We start from the raw sequence: 16,665 nt of genomic DNA on the forward strand, positions 1-16,665 counted from the left end.
TGAACTGTGCTATTATTGCATAAAAAACAAGCAATCTACAGTTTTATTAATACAAGTGTATTTTAATACCACAACTTTTTTTTAAACTAACAGCAGGTATTTAAGTAGAAGTTCATATGGTACAATAGCAGGTGCCATTCAACACGAATAAGGAAGCAGAAATTGGTTTTATCATAAGCAGCTTGATATTCATTGGCTTAGTACTTGACACTCTGAAGTGACCATCCAAGAACACCTACCTTTCTAATGTCCTCCAAACTCTCCCCATTAACCATGCTTGCCACTTTGGGAGCTGCTGTCGCAGTCCCAGATCCCTCCTTAAGTGACGCGTTCTTTTGCTCTGCCTGCTGCTGTTGCCGTCTCTGTTGATACTTGAGCATCTCTGGATTCTCAATAATGGTGGTAGACAACTGAGCTTCAGTCATGATAGCTAGGCTTTTACCATAGGTGGACTGATGAATGTTGCTCTGTGGGCGTTAAAAAAACGTATCGCACAAAAAGAGTGACTGCAACTGCTAGCATGACATCACCAATCGTAATGTAATGAAACAACACAAATCTAATGGAATCCATAAAATGCAAATGCCCTCTCTGTATCATTTATACACTACAGCTCTTTTTTACCTTGTATTTTCATCTACTACTAAATCAATACATAAAATAATTGGAATTCAAAACTTTAGTTGCTAATAGCAATGAGAGGAAAAAACAGCCAGCAGCTATCAGTTTAAAAAGACTTGCATATATGCAAATCAAAGAGTAATTTTAAAGTGTTTTGAAGCACCCACTCCTTGTTTCCTTGGACAAATAATTACTTCAAATATATAACGATTTGTAAGCAAACGGATGTTTCCCAAATAACCTTTCTTTACAGAATATAAACTAGTATCACAAATTCATTTATTGACTACCCTTTGTTAATGATTTATAAAGTAGACAAGAACACATTTTCCTGTAATATGGAAATCAGTCACTATACATGGCTATAAATAGTCCAATATTTTAACTGACTCAATATACCCCTTAAATGTGATCACAGATTCTCTGAGTGTTTATTGTACCTTTTCCTCCTCGCTGAGTGGATCCCCAAGTTCATCCTGGGAAAAGTCCAAAAACGCCACCGATCCGTCCATGGAACACACCAGGATACCAAGTCCATTAAGAGTCCTGAAGGCAATAAAGGTCCATCTTTGTTCTCAATCTCTTTCATTGATACAAAGGGGCAATACAATGACTTGCTCAATAAAAATTTTAGCATAAGATTTATTATCACAGCAACTACTGAGGGAACCAAAGAATTGGGACAGCAAGGAAACAGGGTGCTGGACAGCAGGAGTCCATGTGTTGGCATTCCTCTGGAGACTGCACACAGGAAGGTGGCATTAGAACAACCACCTACCCGTGGCATGGTCAGCACCATGAAAACCTCTCTGTAGGGGTAGAACAGAATATGAACTGAAGTGTTCACAACGAACAAGAGAAAATTATGAACGTATCTGCTTCAAAAGATGTAAGAAATTTTAGTGTTAATGGAACCAGGTGAAGAAAGGGCCCTTCAGCAGATAAGCAACCTAATACACTTCCTTTCAGGCCGTATAAACTGCTGTTTGGGGCCCAGGGAATGATGAAGCTTCATCATGCACGGGAAACTAGGAACAGATAGTCCATTCCTCTGAAGAGCTTATATTCCAAATAAACAAGATAGGACAGAGAAGGGATGAGACTCTTATGAGAAGCTCTGTGTGCTGTGTAAATGCCTTTTTCCTATCATCCTTATCTGAAGTGACAGCAACAAAAAGAAAGGAAGGTGTGCACCTGAGCAATCCAAAAATCTCTGTACTAGGCAAGAACACGTTTGATTTTGTTATTTGGGTTTTTAAGCAAACTGCACATGTTCTCGTATGTGGGGATATATTGTAAGCCTCTTCTAGAGGTCTCAAAAGGTTTTTGAGAGAGGAGAAACTATACATTCTAGCCTTAAAGAAATTATAACCTTCCATATATTATTGCACATTTGAAAAAATAACATTTGATGAGCATTGACTGCTAATCCAGTAACGTCCAATTATAGAGCTCACAGAGACAGTGACATAGTGGTTCACAGATGACTTGTTACAGAGCACGGAAGAGAAAAGGGAAGCAGGCAGAACTCTGAAGTCCTAGTCAAATTAGTCTAGCAAGGCTTAAAAATATATTACATGCATCATGGCTACAGGTGTTTGAAAATGTCTTTTTTCGTGGTGGCTAATGCCCTGATAGTAGCACATCCAGAGAAGTTAGTCTCAGCACCATGTAACTAGGTTAACCAACACTACTCCATGTTAGAAAATTATAAAAATATTGTTGAGAGTTTCTGCTTGCTCAGCAAAGTTGCTGAGCTCCTATTGACCTCTGCATCCAAGGAATTATTCCATGAAAACATAATCATGTTCAGATATTATGATGATGGATCCAAGTCTAAAACTGTAAAATAGAAACAAGACAGCTATAACAACAGAATAATATCAGATTTCTCTGAATTTACTCAGTCTGTTTTCAGAAAGGAACGTGTTTCTGGGAACATTCCGTATTATTGCCATTTTAGCCATACGTTTCAATTTGTAAACAGGATATAAAATAACAAGCTTCCTGACGATCCTGTCTCTCAAATATCCACAAAACCATTTCCTCAGAAATTGCAAAATGTTCACCAGCTATTACTCCCAATGATTTTATGCCATGAAAAATGCAGATGGAGAAACAAAAAACACTACAGGAAAACAAAACTATTCAAAGCTATTGTACTACAACAATAGCAGCAGTTCTCATGAAATGTTCCACTTATTGGCCTTCTAGCCTTCATTTATTAATGAAAGCAAAATGTTTTTGTTTTGAAAACTTTTTATCATGCTTCATTGAGCTTCACGGCAAAATCCACATGGCACACAGAACACAGGAAGTTATACAATTGTAAGCTTTAAAATTTACAGCATAAAACCTTCAAGATTGTTACAGCTATTAAGGCAGAATTCCAAAAGTTGGGAAGTGCTAAAATTAAGAACCAGTGTAATCAGCTGTGTGCCTATCATGAAAAAAAATACTCTTTTCTTTTACAAAACCCTTAATTCTGTAAATCACTTGATGCATAGGTGCAAAGTATTTTTTAATACCATTAACTGAGGAGTCTCATGGTTATTTCTCCGTTATTATTCACGTCTTGCAGTGAATAAAGAACTATTAATGCCTGCATTCGTACAACCAGACCTTAGGAAGAAAGCAGGAGTGGAGAGAGCACCACTAACTGCAGAAAGAGGAAAACAAGGCTGAGACAGCAGACTGCTGGGAAAGTGGGTTGTCCAGCCCAACCCAGATCACTGGAGATGTCAGGCAAGCTCAACACCTGCCCTCCTGCTATGGCTGGTGGTTGGTAGGTTCATTGGTAGGTAGTAGGTTTCCCTTCTCTGAGACTTGCTACATGATCAGCCTCTGCTACTCTTGAACACAGAGCTATTTACACCTTTCCCATGGCACTGCAACAACACAGTATAGCGTGTGCATTTTTACTAAAACCAAAAGTTATTGCATGTACTTTTTTTATACATTAAAATCTTTCAGGCAATTCAAATAATGAGTGAGCAGTGTGTGTGTGGGGGGGTGTGTGTATAAATGAGTGCGTGTATGTATAAAACATTAAAAAAAAAGGACTTAAAGGACTTTCTCTTTTGGTATACTGTGTCCTCAGGCATGAAGGGAAGATTGGCCTCGAAGGTTCACCAACTTGTCATAATGGTATAGTGCAGTAACTTTTCATAGACATGATGCACATAAAACTCATTAGGTCCACCACATCACATTATAAAATACGTATTCCGTGAAAAAAAATTCAAAGAATCGTAACAAGTAGGAACTCATTCCACAGGTATTTTACTGCAACATGTTCTAAATACATTCTTTTTTTTCAGTTTTAATGTTACACAATCTCAAGTGACCACAAGCTAGTTGCTAATGTTGCTACCAAAAGTGTTGCAGCAGAACCAAAGACTTCAGGAACCAATTATTTGTGTTCCAACAGCTACAATGTGTACTGTTTCAAAGGATTTCCAGTTAATGTGTATAGCTAAAGTTGATAGCAATACTCTGGCTTTTGTAACAAACAGCAGAAATCAACTTACCAGGAGATGTCCATGATAGACTTGTCAAACAGCTCATGTATGACAACTAAAGGTCGTTTCAGACACGTAAGCTTAAAACAGAAGAAACAACACTCAGAAATGTACAAGTGCTATGCTACCGCAAATACTACCAGATGAATACTCTCCCAGAGTCTAACAACATTCACCAAAGAAGACCTGGCCAGGAGACAGCTGTATGCCCCACGGTATACCTGAAGGACCGAATCAGCCGTTCCACTACCAGCACAGAAAAGCTTTGGAGAAGAATAGCGGATATTCAACCCCCCTTTCTGAAACACAGACTAGATTTCTTAACCAACTTTGCCTTTCCATGGCAGTCACAGAACACTCTTGACCACCCAAAAAGTAATTCTGCAGGTACTAAAGACAGCTTCTATTCTAAGCTTTATTGAGATAAGGATGTTGCAAACTGCCAGCACAAGAGGAAGACAGAAAACAGATTAGCTTTCCATGTCCTCACTCAGACCACTTGTCTAAGTGAAGCCTATCAAAAGCAAAGGGAATTTGACTCACAATTATTTCTACAGAGAATTCCTTTACACTGGTCAATCAGCTTAGTAAGAAAGAACTGAATAAGAAGTCAGTGTGGTCTAGGATGTTTCATGCCCATAGGTTCACAAATGCAGTGTAGTACTCATCTTCAGTAGTTATTTCTGTCATGTTTCCATAGGTCTGTGTTGTATACGCATCTATTAAGCTCTTCAGGGCAAAGACTGCCTGTAACTTTACATCTCTACAATACCTAGTATAACCTCAACAGGCATCCTAAATGAAATCATAGTATAAATAGAAAGTAAAATATACTGAGAGTGATACTTTGATATGGGTATGCACTGGTAGCATTGCCAGAAACAGATTTAGTGTTATGCATTTAGCAATTGATGGATAAATATCACACTGGAATCTATAAATAGTAGAATGAAGTTAGCAATTGGTATGTTCTGGCACATGTTCTCATCACAAAGCTTTACAGATCAGTTAAATTTATTCCCTGTCCTTCGCAGTTGCCAAACAACCTGTCTTGAATTTATAAGTGTGAGAGTAGCTACTCTTCTCTTAGCCAGAATAACAATTTTAGTGTAGATTTTAAAGTAAAATCCAAACTGGATATTGAAAAAATATTTAAAAAGCTCATTCACTTTCACATTCCAGAACAAAGCAGAAAGATGAGCTGTATACATGCTTAGGAACAACTATCCTGTGCCTGCTATATTCTCCTCGTAACCCATGAAAGCAAGACTAAGAAAGCTAGACTCTAAGAGTGATTAAGGGGCACGTGGGCTAAACATGGAGAAACAGTGAAGTCTTTTTCATACAAGACTCACGTGGAAAATGAGTAAAAGACCTAGGAAGAAAACAGGGCTGAATTATGTTTACTGACTCTGGTAACACACTATTTCTTGTAACAGTTCCTCCTCCTTAGCAGGGCTATATAGTCTGCCACTGGCTTCTAGCTGCTCTTGGCTTTATAGAAATTAACTAACACCAATCCACTTCATCTACCCTCAGTTAATCCTGTAGCAACAAAGAGAAAAAAAATCTAAACATTAATTTAAATTAAAAGACCTAATGCTGTACACATGACTTTTGCGCTAAACCCTCAAGTTATCCAAATGACCACGAGTCAAAGGCAGCAAAAAACCACTTACCCAGACAGACAGAGATCGATCCTTGCTACCAACAGCACAACAACAGTAGGGACAACTTGACTTGGTGGAGCTACCATTCTTTTGTTTCTTCTTGAAGATTTTTGGATTGAATTTCTGAACAAATAACATGACCCAACTTTTATTACAGTAATTACATTTTAGTAGGAGATCTGCTTAAAAAGCAAGTTTTCCACTGAACAGTGAAAAAGAAACATTTCCTAGGGACAAGTCCCTACCCCCACTCTATAAGAGCACTGACAAAAGTTGTGTATGCTTTCTTGAGAGGTTTTCTGAATGCTTTAACCAGAATGGCAAATAATATTAATTTTACTAGTGATCAAGAACCTCCTAGAAACCTAAGTTACTTTAATCAAGTTGCTGTCATTCCTAACATGCTCCTGTACTCCCCCCTTCTCATTCATCTATGTCCAGTTCTCTTATCACAAGAGCAAGCTGATTGCTTCCAACATATAAAATTTACATTTTTTAATCACCACCATGCATTCGCTTTACTAATTGTGACCACCTATCTCCATCTCTTGTCCCGTTTATGCATGAAATTATCACAAAGCACATATTAGAAGTTTTACTTCAGAGATAAATTACTGTCACTCACTTACCACTACTGTAACTGCCTTCCGATGCCCTACAAAATCCATGTTGGTTTTCCATCCATCTCTCTCAATGATCTGAGCAGTAGGTCCAGAATTATTCATGGCATGAGCAGAAACAAGATAGTGACCATCAGGTGACCAGCTAAGACGCAACACATGAGTTGTCCCTCCACACTGACAAAAAGATTAAAAAAAACCCCAAACATACTAGAGCTTTAAAAGTGTATGGTAAAGGATTTAAAATACAAATTATTTAAATTTTAGATTTAGGGAATACGATTACAAAGTCAGTCTTTTGTAAATATAAAAGAATAACATTACATACAATTTTCAGCACTTCAGCCATGTTTATGTGGGTGATCTGGTGTAACTGACGAAGCCCTACCAAAAGGGGGAGAACTTTAAAGGAAACAAAAGGTATGTCTTTTTGGATACAGTACACTCAGTATTTGTTACAGTCCTAGTTAGTGACAGGGCTGCAGCATACCAACTGCTAATAATGAGACTTCAGCTTGCAACATCAGCTCACACATGAATCTAGAGTTTAGAGTCTATTACAAAGAGTAACTGCACTAATCAGGATACCATAAGATCACTGCAAAACGCTCCACTCACTAAGCACCAGGTTCTGTCCCCGGAAATTTAATCTCTTGATCAAAGTCCCCACATAACAGCCCTATGATGCCAGACCAAAGATCCCTCCAAAGTACTTATCTCGTTTCTGATAGTGGCCAATAGAAGATGCATGGGGAAGAACGTAAGAACAATGTAATTAGTGTGCCAATACTTCCTTGGAATAAGCTCAACATTTCCAGGAAGTTACTTAATTGTTTGCAGAGTCCATGTAAACCTTTGGCAACCACAGCATCCAATGGCAACAGGAGTCCCAATTTAATCACCTGTTGTGTGAGAAAGCTGCTCTCCCCACCCCAACCTCTGCTTTTAAATCTGCCATCTGATAGTTTCGTTTGATTGTTCAATGTTAAATTAACTAATGTTTGTGCAGAAACAGAGTTATTCTTACAATTTTAATTCATTCCATAGGAATTCACTTTGAATGGTCACACATTTGAAGTACCTCATCAAAGGGTTTTGTGATGCTGGTTTCTAACTGCCAGTCCATGGTCCGCCACACCTTCAAACTTCGATCATCAGCCTGAGAGGCAATATATTTTCCAACAGGATCCCAGGTCAGCCCTTTCACCAAGCCAGAATGCCCCTTCAAAGTGGCAAGAATTTCTGTGCACACAAAATTGAGAATGGAAAGTAGTTACTGATACCTCCTTTAGGACAGATTGCTGAGGAGATTTACAAGATCTTTTTGAGACAGCATAAATAAATGGCAGTGACTGGGCACTACACAATGGGAGTTTAACCCTGCATCACGTTACGTGGTGAGAAGCAGCCAAATAAAGGCACATGAGCCCCAACTGCCACAGACCCTCGCAGGTCAGCTACAGCTGTCCAGTGCCCTGGCAGCGTGGCCCCTGAGAAACAGAGGGACTGGGTGAATTGCTAGCACTGCAGCAATGGAAGAAGGAGAATGGCCATCAAATGGCAAGACTTGAGAGCTGCTGCTACTGTGAGGCTCCCCTGGTCCTTCCTTCCTCCCCTTCATCGTGTAAAGCCACACTGCTCATTAAGCAGCAGCATTTAGAATGGGGTAAATAAGATAATGCCCCCTTGAAGGCAAATGAATGGCAAGTCCTGTAGGTACAAAGGCAACAGGGAAAAAATATAATCATATATAGATGTAATATCAAGCTGAAGGTCCATTTATTTGGGATTTTCCAGAGAAGGTGAAAAAGGAAATACATGTAATTATGACCTTCACGTAAAATCAGCAGCACAACTTGAAGCAGCTGTTGTCTACAGCAGAGTGGAATCCACTGCCATTGCCATCCAAATTTGGAAGGAGGACTGACTCACCAGATTGCCAGCGTGGCATCTCAAAAGACAGACAAACCCATTCCCACATAGAGATTCTCACAGTCAGCGAAATACACCCATGGAGCATCACAATGGAGTTTGTCACAACGCATTACATACTTGCGCATCTGAATTTTAAGAATGCTCACCTGGAAATTTGACAGCATTCCAGATGACAACAGTGTTATCCACACTACAGGATGCCAGCCAGGCATCATGCGGAGACCATGCCACATCCATGACATCTGATTAAAAAAAAGTTTCTATATAAGACATTGATGGTAATCAGAGAATTCAAAAAAATCCTTTTAGAAAGAGCTTGTGTGGCAACATTTTCTCTATCACCAAGAAATTATTATCATCTCACTAGAGCAGAAGGTAAGAAAGAGCACAGCAATACTCATTGGGAGTGAGGCTCTCCGACTTATAATGCTCAATAGGGGACAAAGGAAAAAAAAAAAACTAAGGCAGAGAATGCAATGTTTAGTGATTATAGCAAGTACCAATGCTCGTATAAAGTACTTTGTCTTGTTTTGAATGAAAAAGCAACAGCAGCTATTGCAATGCACTCCCTTTATTCCAACATACGTGGAGTGATCAAAGTGATTTCAATCTTGATTTTAATCATAGCTCATGTCAGCAGTTGCAAAATGCATTTGAAATTATCTGGTTTATTCATCTTTGGCATTGCTCTTTAGTTATTTTTTCTAAATAAACATTAATATTCTTTGGTTTACAAAACCTTTATCTTTTGCCAACCAGGAGATTATTCACTGCAAGTGTGAACATTTATTTAAATAAAAATACAGTTTACCTTCCTTTATCCAGATTCATTTTTAAGCTAGCAAATAGCAAAAGGCAAGTTTCTTAGTTGCTAATTTTTCTACTACACAGCTGACGGAAGTTTTCTACTACGCTGCCAGAAGTTACTCGTATGAAAATCAGCATTTGATTAAAAATGACATTTTCATTTAGACTTTCATTGTTGCTCTTAGGAGTAATTACTCACTTGCCATCAAATATATACGTTTTGAGCAAGAAAATGTGACACTGAAGACAATTTTTTTTTTCCAAATACATGCAAATTATGTGAATTCAACACCTTTTAACCTACCTCCTGAATGGCTTCTGAGAATCGACACACACCTCCACTGCTCAACATTAGTAAGTTTGCTACTAGAACCAAACACAGTGCTAGGTCCAATGTACCTAATTAAAACAGAAACAGAGTTATCAACAGAACCACCTCAAGTTCTTCAAACTGCTTCTTTCTAAAGAAAACCAGCTGCACAATACACTTCTATTTTATAGTCAGTTATTCTTGCAATGAAAACTGAAGCAAAAAAATCCCATATTTTTTAGAGAAAATAATTCCAATTATTAGAAAAGTAGCTTCAATAAAATGTGCAATTTCTACAGACAGCAAAAAGTGATAACATTTAAGATAACTCTTCAAATCTCATCAGGAAGCATTCTTCAAGGACAGAGGAAAATGCCTCAGCTCCTTGAGAGGAGAGAGAGTGCCCAGATAAATGCACACTCCAGCCCGAGAGACAGAGAGAGCGAATCTCCAACACCAGTGGTGTAGTGTCACAAGTTTCAGCTCCCTACGCACCAGGGGAAAGGGTGAGCTTATAAAAGGCCAGCACAGGGAAGAAACACTAAGAGGCGTGACAGAGTAACCTACTTGAAATTAGATATAAAATAGAGAGGGAAGAAACATGCTTACGCAGCTCGTTTCCACACCATAATCAACTTGTCATCTCCCCCTGAAGCCAAGTAAACTCCATTGTTTGACCATCGCACACAGTTCACACAAGCTGAAATGTAGAAAAGAAAGTTTGTAAGATAAAATATCAGAATTCGTGGTTCTGGACTGGGGACAGTCTTTATAAAAAGCACTTGACAGGAGACATTTAGGATTTAAGTGTGCTTTTTCCATTCAAAGCAGTTACTCTCTCTGCTCTAGATAAATGCATTGGTCCTTATCTTTCAGTAACAGTTGAGGAACTTCTTATAAAAAAAAAAATCCTTATTTAAAAGAAGCTTCAACAAAAGTAGCTCAAAAGAAGAGAGATTAATATTCATCTAACAAAGGAAACTGCCTGTGGTAAATGAAGGGGGATTAAGAGGGCAAAGGCGGCAAGATTTCCCTCAAAGAAAAAAATGTGGTCAGCTTGTTCAGTAACTATACTTTCAAATGTAATGTGCAATAAATCCAGAATAATTTTGAACTATAACCAATATACTTCATATGACGTTTCCTTTATACTTATTTATTCTCTTGCCCTTTCCTTCAGAGCTCCCCAGTTTCTCAGAATGTGCATTACCAATTACTTTGTGGCCACAGCTGGAAAAAGTTCATAGGGAGGAGATGACTGCCAAAGGTATATTTCTCTGTACATTTTCACACATTTTAACAACATTTTCTTCTGAATATCTAAAAAAGAATATTGCCAAAGTATAAGACCACTCTGCTCTATTTTATTGACTCCTCACCACCAGACAGGGTATGATTTTTGTAATTACAAACATGTAATGCTTAAGCTTTGTCAAATTACTAACAGCAAGTAAAAAAAATCCAAAACAAACAAACAAAAAACTTTGTTACCTAAGTGATTGTCCATCTGACAAAGCATCTTGGGAATATTTTCATTCTTTTCATCTTCCTCTTTCAAGACAGGAGCCATATTCCAGATCACAACTTTCCCAGAATCCTGACCTGTGGGAGAACAAAAAGCCCCCTCCCCTTGAAATAGACATGCAAAAAAGCTTTTCAACTTAATCTCCGTTCCAGAACAGATATTAAAATTTAGGCACTACTGCAGGGGGAACCGTGGAAACTTTTGAATACAGATAGCCTTCTGATAGAACTACACTGAGTCAGAAGAGGTTTATTTTTCTTGAAGCTATTAAAGTTATACAGCCTTATTCAAAAATCATACAGTACATAATGATACCAATTATAAGGATGAACTATCTATAATAAAATTGTATTTTAAAAGATAAAAGATACATTCAAATCCTACATTGCAATTATTGCAGCCAACATAAAATTATTATTTACTGTAATACAAATAATATTTTTGCACATATTTCTTGAGCTATTCCATTTATATAATTGGATTTTTTTGTACCAATAGCTCTACTATTTAGCAGGTCAAAAAGCTCAACTTCACATTCAGTTCCTCTTCAAATAAAAAAAAAAAAATTGGGCAGTACAGCCACAACTCAATTATTGCAGTTACTATCTCTAATGATGTCCAAGAGGATGAGTGCATCAGAAAACGTAACCCTGCCTTCTGCAGTAACAACAGCACTTTTCAATACATTTTAATGACTTACATCTCTAAGAAACAGATAATTATGCAAGTGATGCATCTTTAAAAGGGTCAAACCGATTACAGTGTTGTGAAGGCACAAGATTATTATTATTATTATTACAGCCCAAAATTCTCCTTTCTATCAGTATGCAGACAGACCTTGTCCTCCTGTTGCAAACTTGGTCCCATCTGGATGAATGTCCACTGAAAATATTGGCTTTCCTGGAATTAGAGAACAAGCAGCAGCACAGTGAACTGGTTTATACTCAAGAGAATGCAGCAATGCCAGAAGAACCGTAACTCCTCTGTTTGGCGAATAACCTTCTTCTCCCAAAACCCACAGTTGTAAGAACAGCTGCCTACAGGAGTTGAAAGCACCTTGATGACAGAAATGACAGCCTACTAGAAGTGAATACGGCAGTTACCGTGCCATAACAAACCACTGATAACCAGGGACACTCAATGGAGCAGGATACGCCAAATGCCTCAAAGCAAAAGACTACCACAAAGCAAGTGCCAACGAGGCAAAAAACTATTTGAGTAAGGAACTTCCTCCAGGTTTCTACAGTTCATTAGCTGATGACCTGAAGCAAATTTTGTTTTGGTTTCTGGTTTTGTGTTTTTTAAATCCTCCCCAGTCTCAGACTGCATCTGTTGGTCACACAATTACCCGTCTCAAACTTACATTCTGCTGTTATGAAACTCTTCTACCCAAAGACTAGCTTTTATTTTTATGGCTTCCATAAAGACAGAGGAAGACTAACCAATGTTAATATTACTCTTACACCCTTCAGTTCTCCATATACTACAACTTTCAGAAGAAAACTAATAGTTTTATGAAAACGTAAACTCTATAATAAATAACTAGCACAGTTGGGGAACAGGTTTGGAAACTAGACAACCTCACTCTCAGCCTGTTCTCCAACCACTGGATCACACACACTCTCCTGTATGTTCACAGCTCGTTTAACATTTGCAGGAGGAGAAGGAAGAGGGGGGAAGCAAACTTAATGCCCTTCAATGATGCTCAAAGAGCTGCCACTAAGGATTACTTGAAGGAACACATGTGACTTCCACATTCAAACAATTTTTGGCAGCACTCCGAACCCTTTCAAACTGGAATGCTTCTGCAAGCAAGCTCACACACACACCAGTATAAAATAAAGCAGTTTATGGTAACAGCCAAAAGAACAAGTACCCATGTACCAAAATTACTTGATAAATTTCCCACGTACGTCAATTCTTGCTCTGCATCTTCATGGTATGTTAAGATGTAAATGATAAAATGATAAAAACTGGAGAATTTATCCAGCTATAGGTTTTATGTTGCAACTGTAGCATCTGAATTCCTTGACACTAAACTGCTAAGAAAACCGGCATTCAAATATCCAGTATTTCTTACTTTTTGAGGGACATGTGTTTTGCTCCATGCCAACTTTTATTTTCTTTATGCTGACTTTTTTAAAGATTTATTTTATTTGGATTTATATTGCAACTCTGACATGTGATTCCCCTTAAAATTTTTACAGGCAGCCAAGCAAAGACCTTAAGTACAGCAAGACAGCACTCAACTTACATTCTTTCCAAGTCCCTTAGACCGCATGAAACACATAAGCTGAGACTTAGCTGTGGTTTTTCTTCAGACTGTTGTGCCTGAGTCTATCTTTTATTCTATTAACTTGAATGCAACATACAGAGCATGTATGTCGAGAAGCACAGGCAAGCAGCAAACATTTATTTTGTCCTTCCCAAGACATGGAAGTTCCTTTAAATTAATCCAGTGCACCATTTGAAATAGTTTAAGCCACTGACATTTACAAAGAACAGGTTGTTCTGCAGACCTCAGAGGTGGAAGAGGTTACCTTTACAATCTGCATCAACAGGCTTGGGCAGGAAGACTTGCTATGCTCTGCCACCAGGCACGAATTGGAGAGTGCTCCTTCCAGGAAGCTGGTTATCAAAGACTTTTTAATTGTACTAACCTGCCTCGTTTTGCCTATGTATCGTTCACACCAACGGGAAGCAGTTCCCCAGCACATCATAAGGAACAGTAACCTCTAACACAGAGGCATCAGTAACCAGGAGGAATTCTGACTTCCAGAGCCAGCACGGCTCCTAAAAACAAGGCGTCAGAGCTTAAGCGGTTTGTAGTTTAACAATGCTGTACTTAAAATTGATTTAATGGTTGCAGCCGTCTGACACAGGAAGACTCGTTCCTTTTCCTTCCCACAATTCTGCATTAAAAAGTAGCCATGACCAAAGCACACAGGGACACGTGTGTCTGACAGACACATTGGCTGCTCATCATTCAGGCAAAACGGATACGCTACACATGTCGAAAACGGTGAAATAAGTCACTGCACTCGTTGCTTTGCAAAAATTACTGACGTGATGTAATTTTATTTTCCTTTATTAGGCGTTAAAACTATCACAGTATCTCCGACTTCTGCCTTATCTTAAGAGCACAACTCTACAGGAGCAGTAACATCAGCTCCCTCCCTCCTTCTGGGCAAAGTTTTTGCACAGACCACAAATGGGGTTGATGAAATTTAACAAATTATTTTATTTATGGAGCCAGAGGTAACTTAGCTACAAATTCACCATAAAAGCTCAAAATTAGCCACCTCACACCAAGGAAAATATTCACCTAGCCCAGCACTTTGTGTTCAGAAACCAGCACCAGATACCTCCCCAGGGTATAGGAGGGAATAAATGGAATAAATGAAGCTCTCAGTGGCAAATCTTCCCTATCCCTTAAAACACAGAACGCACTCAATAATCATTAAATTGTTTGCCCAGGTAAAACTGGAAACAAATGTAAGTCCTGGTTTATCAATTTAGACATGTCAAATGATTAAAAAAAAAAAAAAGGAGTGAACGAGGTGACTAAGTGATCACAAGACAGAAATTTAGCAAGACAAAGTTGTTACCAGGGTGCTTTTTCCTGCAGGCCCCTGTTATCAAGGGAATACCATTTACACTGGTGGATAAGTGGCACAGGTTAAAGCTGTAAGACTTGCTCCATACTACTTGTGGCTTATCAGCTGTTCACAGATACTGTGCTTTTCCTCATTTCCTTCATTTTCTCAAAAAAAAAATAAAATGTAGGAGCCATTATTCAAGAGCAACCACTTCCTTCCCTGGGTCCATGTCTTTATCCGATTACGTTGTTGGATCCCGTCAAAATGAGCCAAAAGGCACAAGGTCCCTGTTTCAAAGTGACTGAATGCTTCCCCATGCTCCTAACTGGAGAAGTGCTGAATTTCCCAACAGTAATCATGCATCAAACCAAAATGCAAGTGATACTTAAGCAATAACATTAAAATCTAACATAGTGTGTTTTAAGACATTTTGCCCTCTTCTACTAATTTCTAAAAAAAATAAGTTTAAATTATTGAAGGTCCCCACACCACATTGCATACAGAAGAAAAACCAGGTTCACTAACACCTTACAATAGAGCAGATGTCCTGTTGGACTGTTTGTTTAGAGAACCCAAGCAGACATTATTTACTTAAAGAAATACTGACAATGAAACAAGCCTGGAACAAAAAGTTCCAAGTAAGATAATTCAAACCCAAGAAGAAGGTCCCATCTCTAAAAATATACACCAGCTGACAAAAAAAAAAGAAGGCAATTTTAAATATTGCATCTTTTTTGTTTGGTATTTAACTTTAGGCAGTAATCAACGAAATATAAAGACAATTTCACATGAATTTCTCCCACAATGAGTTTCTGTTCATTTTCCTGCCAGCCCATCTGATACACAACATCCAACATGACTCACAAATCAATTCAAATATTTACATTCCACCATTACAGCTTGGAGAGATAATGAGCTCTGTGCCTACATTTAAACAAAAGCAGGCTCCAATTTCTACAAGTTGTTATACATGAACAGCACCTCGGGGTTTGCACGGGTTTCTTGGAATGGCAAGGGACCTCCTTTCCTGCGGAGCTCGGCGCCTGCCTGCATTAGCCATCTTTAAGCACCAGGGCTCTCAAAACCTTGTGTGCCAAATACATATACACAACAGCTGGATGCATGATGCGCCTTTACGGAGGTACTGAACAGAAACCTGGGAAGGAGAAGCAAAGCACACCACCTGTACCTCACTGTGATCTGCTCCCGACACCTCCATTGGATTGGACTTCTGAAAATTATTTCCTGTTCTAAGTCAAAAAAACATGGAAGACAGCACAACAATAATGAGAATTTCATGCAAAATCTAATAAATCCACATTAAGAGTGTGAAAAGCTTACGGAAAATGCATCTGAAGAAGAAATACTTCCAGTAAGTACTCAGATAAAGTGACATTAAGAACTCCAGGACAAAAAAACTGTAGAGTCAAAATGCATTAAAGCGCTTTTACTGCAAATGCACAGCATCTTGGCTGAGCAGCACACCATTCCCAGGTGTACTGGATTTCCCTGCTATGACACCAACTTCTAACGGCTATTATCTCAAGGAGAATGTACGCCTGTAAGCATCATGCAACTCACACTAGTCCGTTCAGTAAAGTACAAATCCCAAAACTGAGTGGTGAGAGGGAAAGGCAAGAACGAGAGCAGCTGGATCTGGTGCGTGGAAGAGCTAGTCCTGCTATGGGGACTCCTGCTCACAAACCAACAACAGCAAAGCAGCCTCTTGTGCCCATGGGGAAAACAAAAGGAGCAAAAATTATCACAGTAAGTCTCCAGTACGCACAGTATAAATTATCTCTACCCTGCTCCTGGAAAAGTTTCAGAGCAAACACATATGCCCATTAAGAGTGATGGAGACCACCTGCACGCAGAGATGCCTGCAGGATCCAGAACGTCGGTACGTTAAGAGGCTGACTGAACTCACCGGTTCTTAACCTGCGCTCCTCGCCCCACGGATAAGAGCATGTGAACGTTATACAGTCCGGTGTACGTTAGCAGACCTGACAGCGTTCTACAAATGAAGCCAGTGGTGAATGTCTGTTCTGCAGGTGGTG

General features: G+C 38.8%; 1 protein-coding gene across 1 annotated transcript in view; it reads right to left on the reverse strand.

The window, feature by feature from the left end:
• Positions 1–15,668, reverse strand: part of LOC104459096 (protein HIRA) — a 33,486-nt gene extending 17,818 nt beyond the window's left edge. The window contains exons 1-13 of the mRNA XM_010082432.1: positions 15,579–15,668; positions 13,705–13,802; positions 11,847–12,046; positions 10,976–11,086; positions 10,094–10,184; positions 9,479–9,573; positions 8,514–8,609; positions 7,514–7,674; positions 6,442–6,609; positions 5,822–5,935; positions 4,152–4,222; positions 1,062–1,167; positions 240–467 (exon numbers count right to left, since the gene is read on the reverse strand). Of these exons, the coding sequence (XP_010080734.1) occupies positions 240–467; positions 1,062–1,167; positions 4,152–4,222; positions 5,822–5,935; positions 6,442–6,609; positions 7,514–7,674; positions 8,514–8,609; positions 9,479–9,573; positions 10,094–10,184; positions 10,976–11,086; positions 11,847–12,046; positions 13,705–13,802; positions 15,579–15,668 (1,629 nt within the window). The remainder of the gene's footprint in view (positions 1–239; positions 468–1,061; positions 1,168–4,151; positions 4,223–5,821; positions 5,936–6,441; positions 6,610–7,513; positions 7,675–8,513; positions 8,610–9,478; positions 9,574–10,093; positions 10,185–10,975; positions 11,087–11,846; positions 12,047–13,704; positions 13,803–15,578) is intronic.
• Between the last annotated feature and the right edge of the window lie 997 nt (positions 15,669–16,665).

Source organism: Pterocles gutturalis, unplaced genomic scaffold (genome assembly GCF_000699245.1).
Source record: "Pterocles gutturalis isolate BGI_N339 unplaced genomic scaffold, ASM69924v1 scaffold30514, whole genome shotgun sequence".
Taxonomy (NCBI): Eukaryota; Metazoa; Chordata; class Aves; order Pterocliformes; family Pteroclidae; genus Pterocles; species Pterocles gutturalis.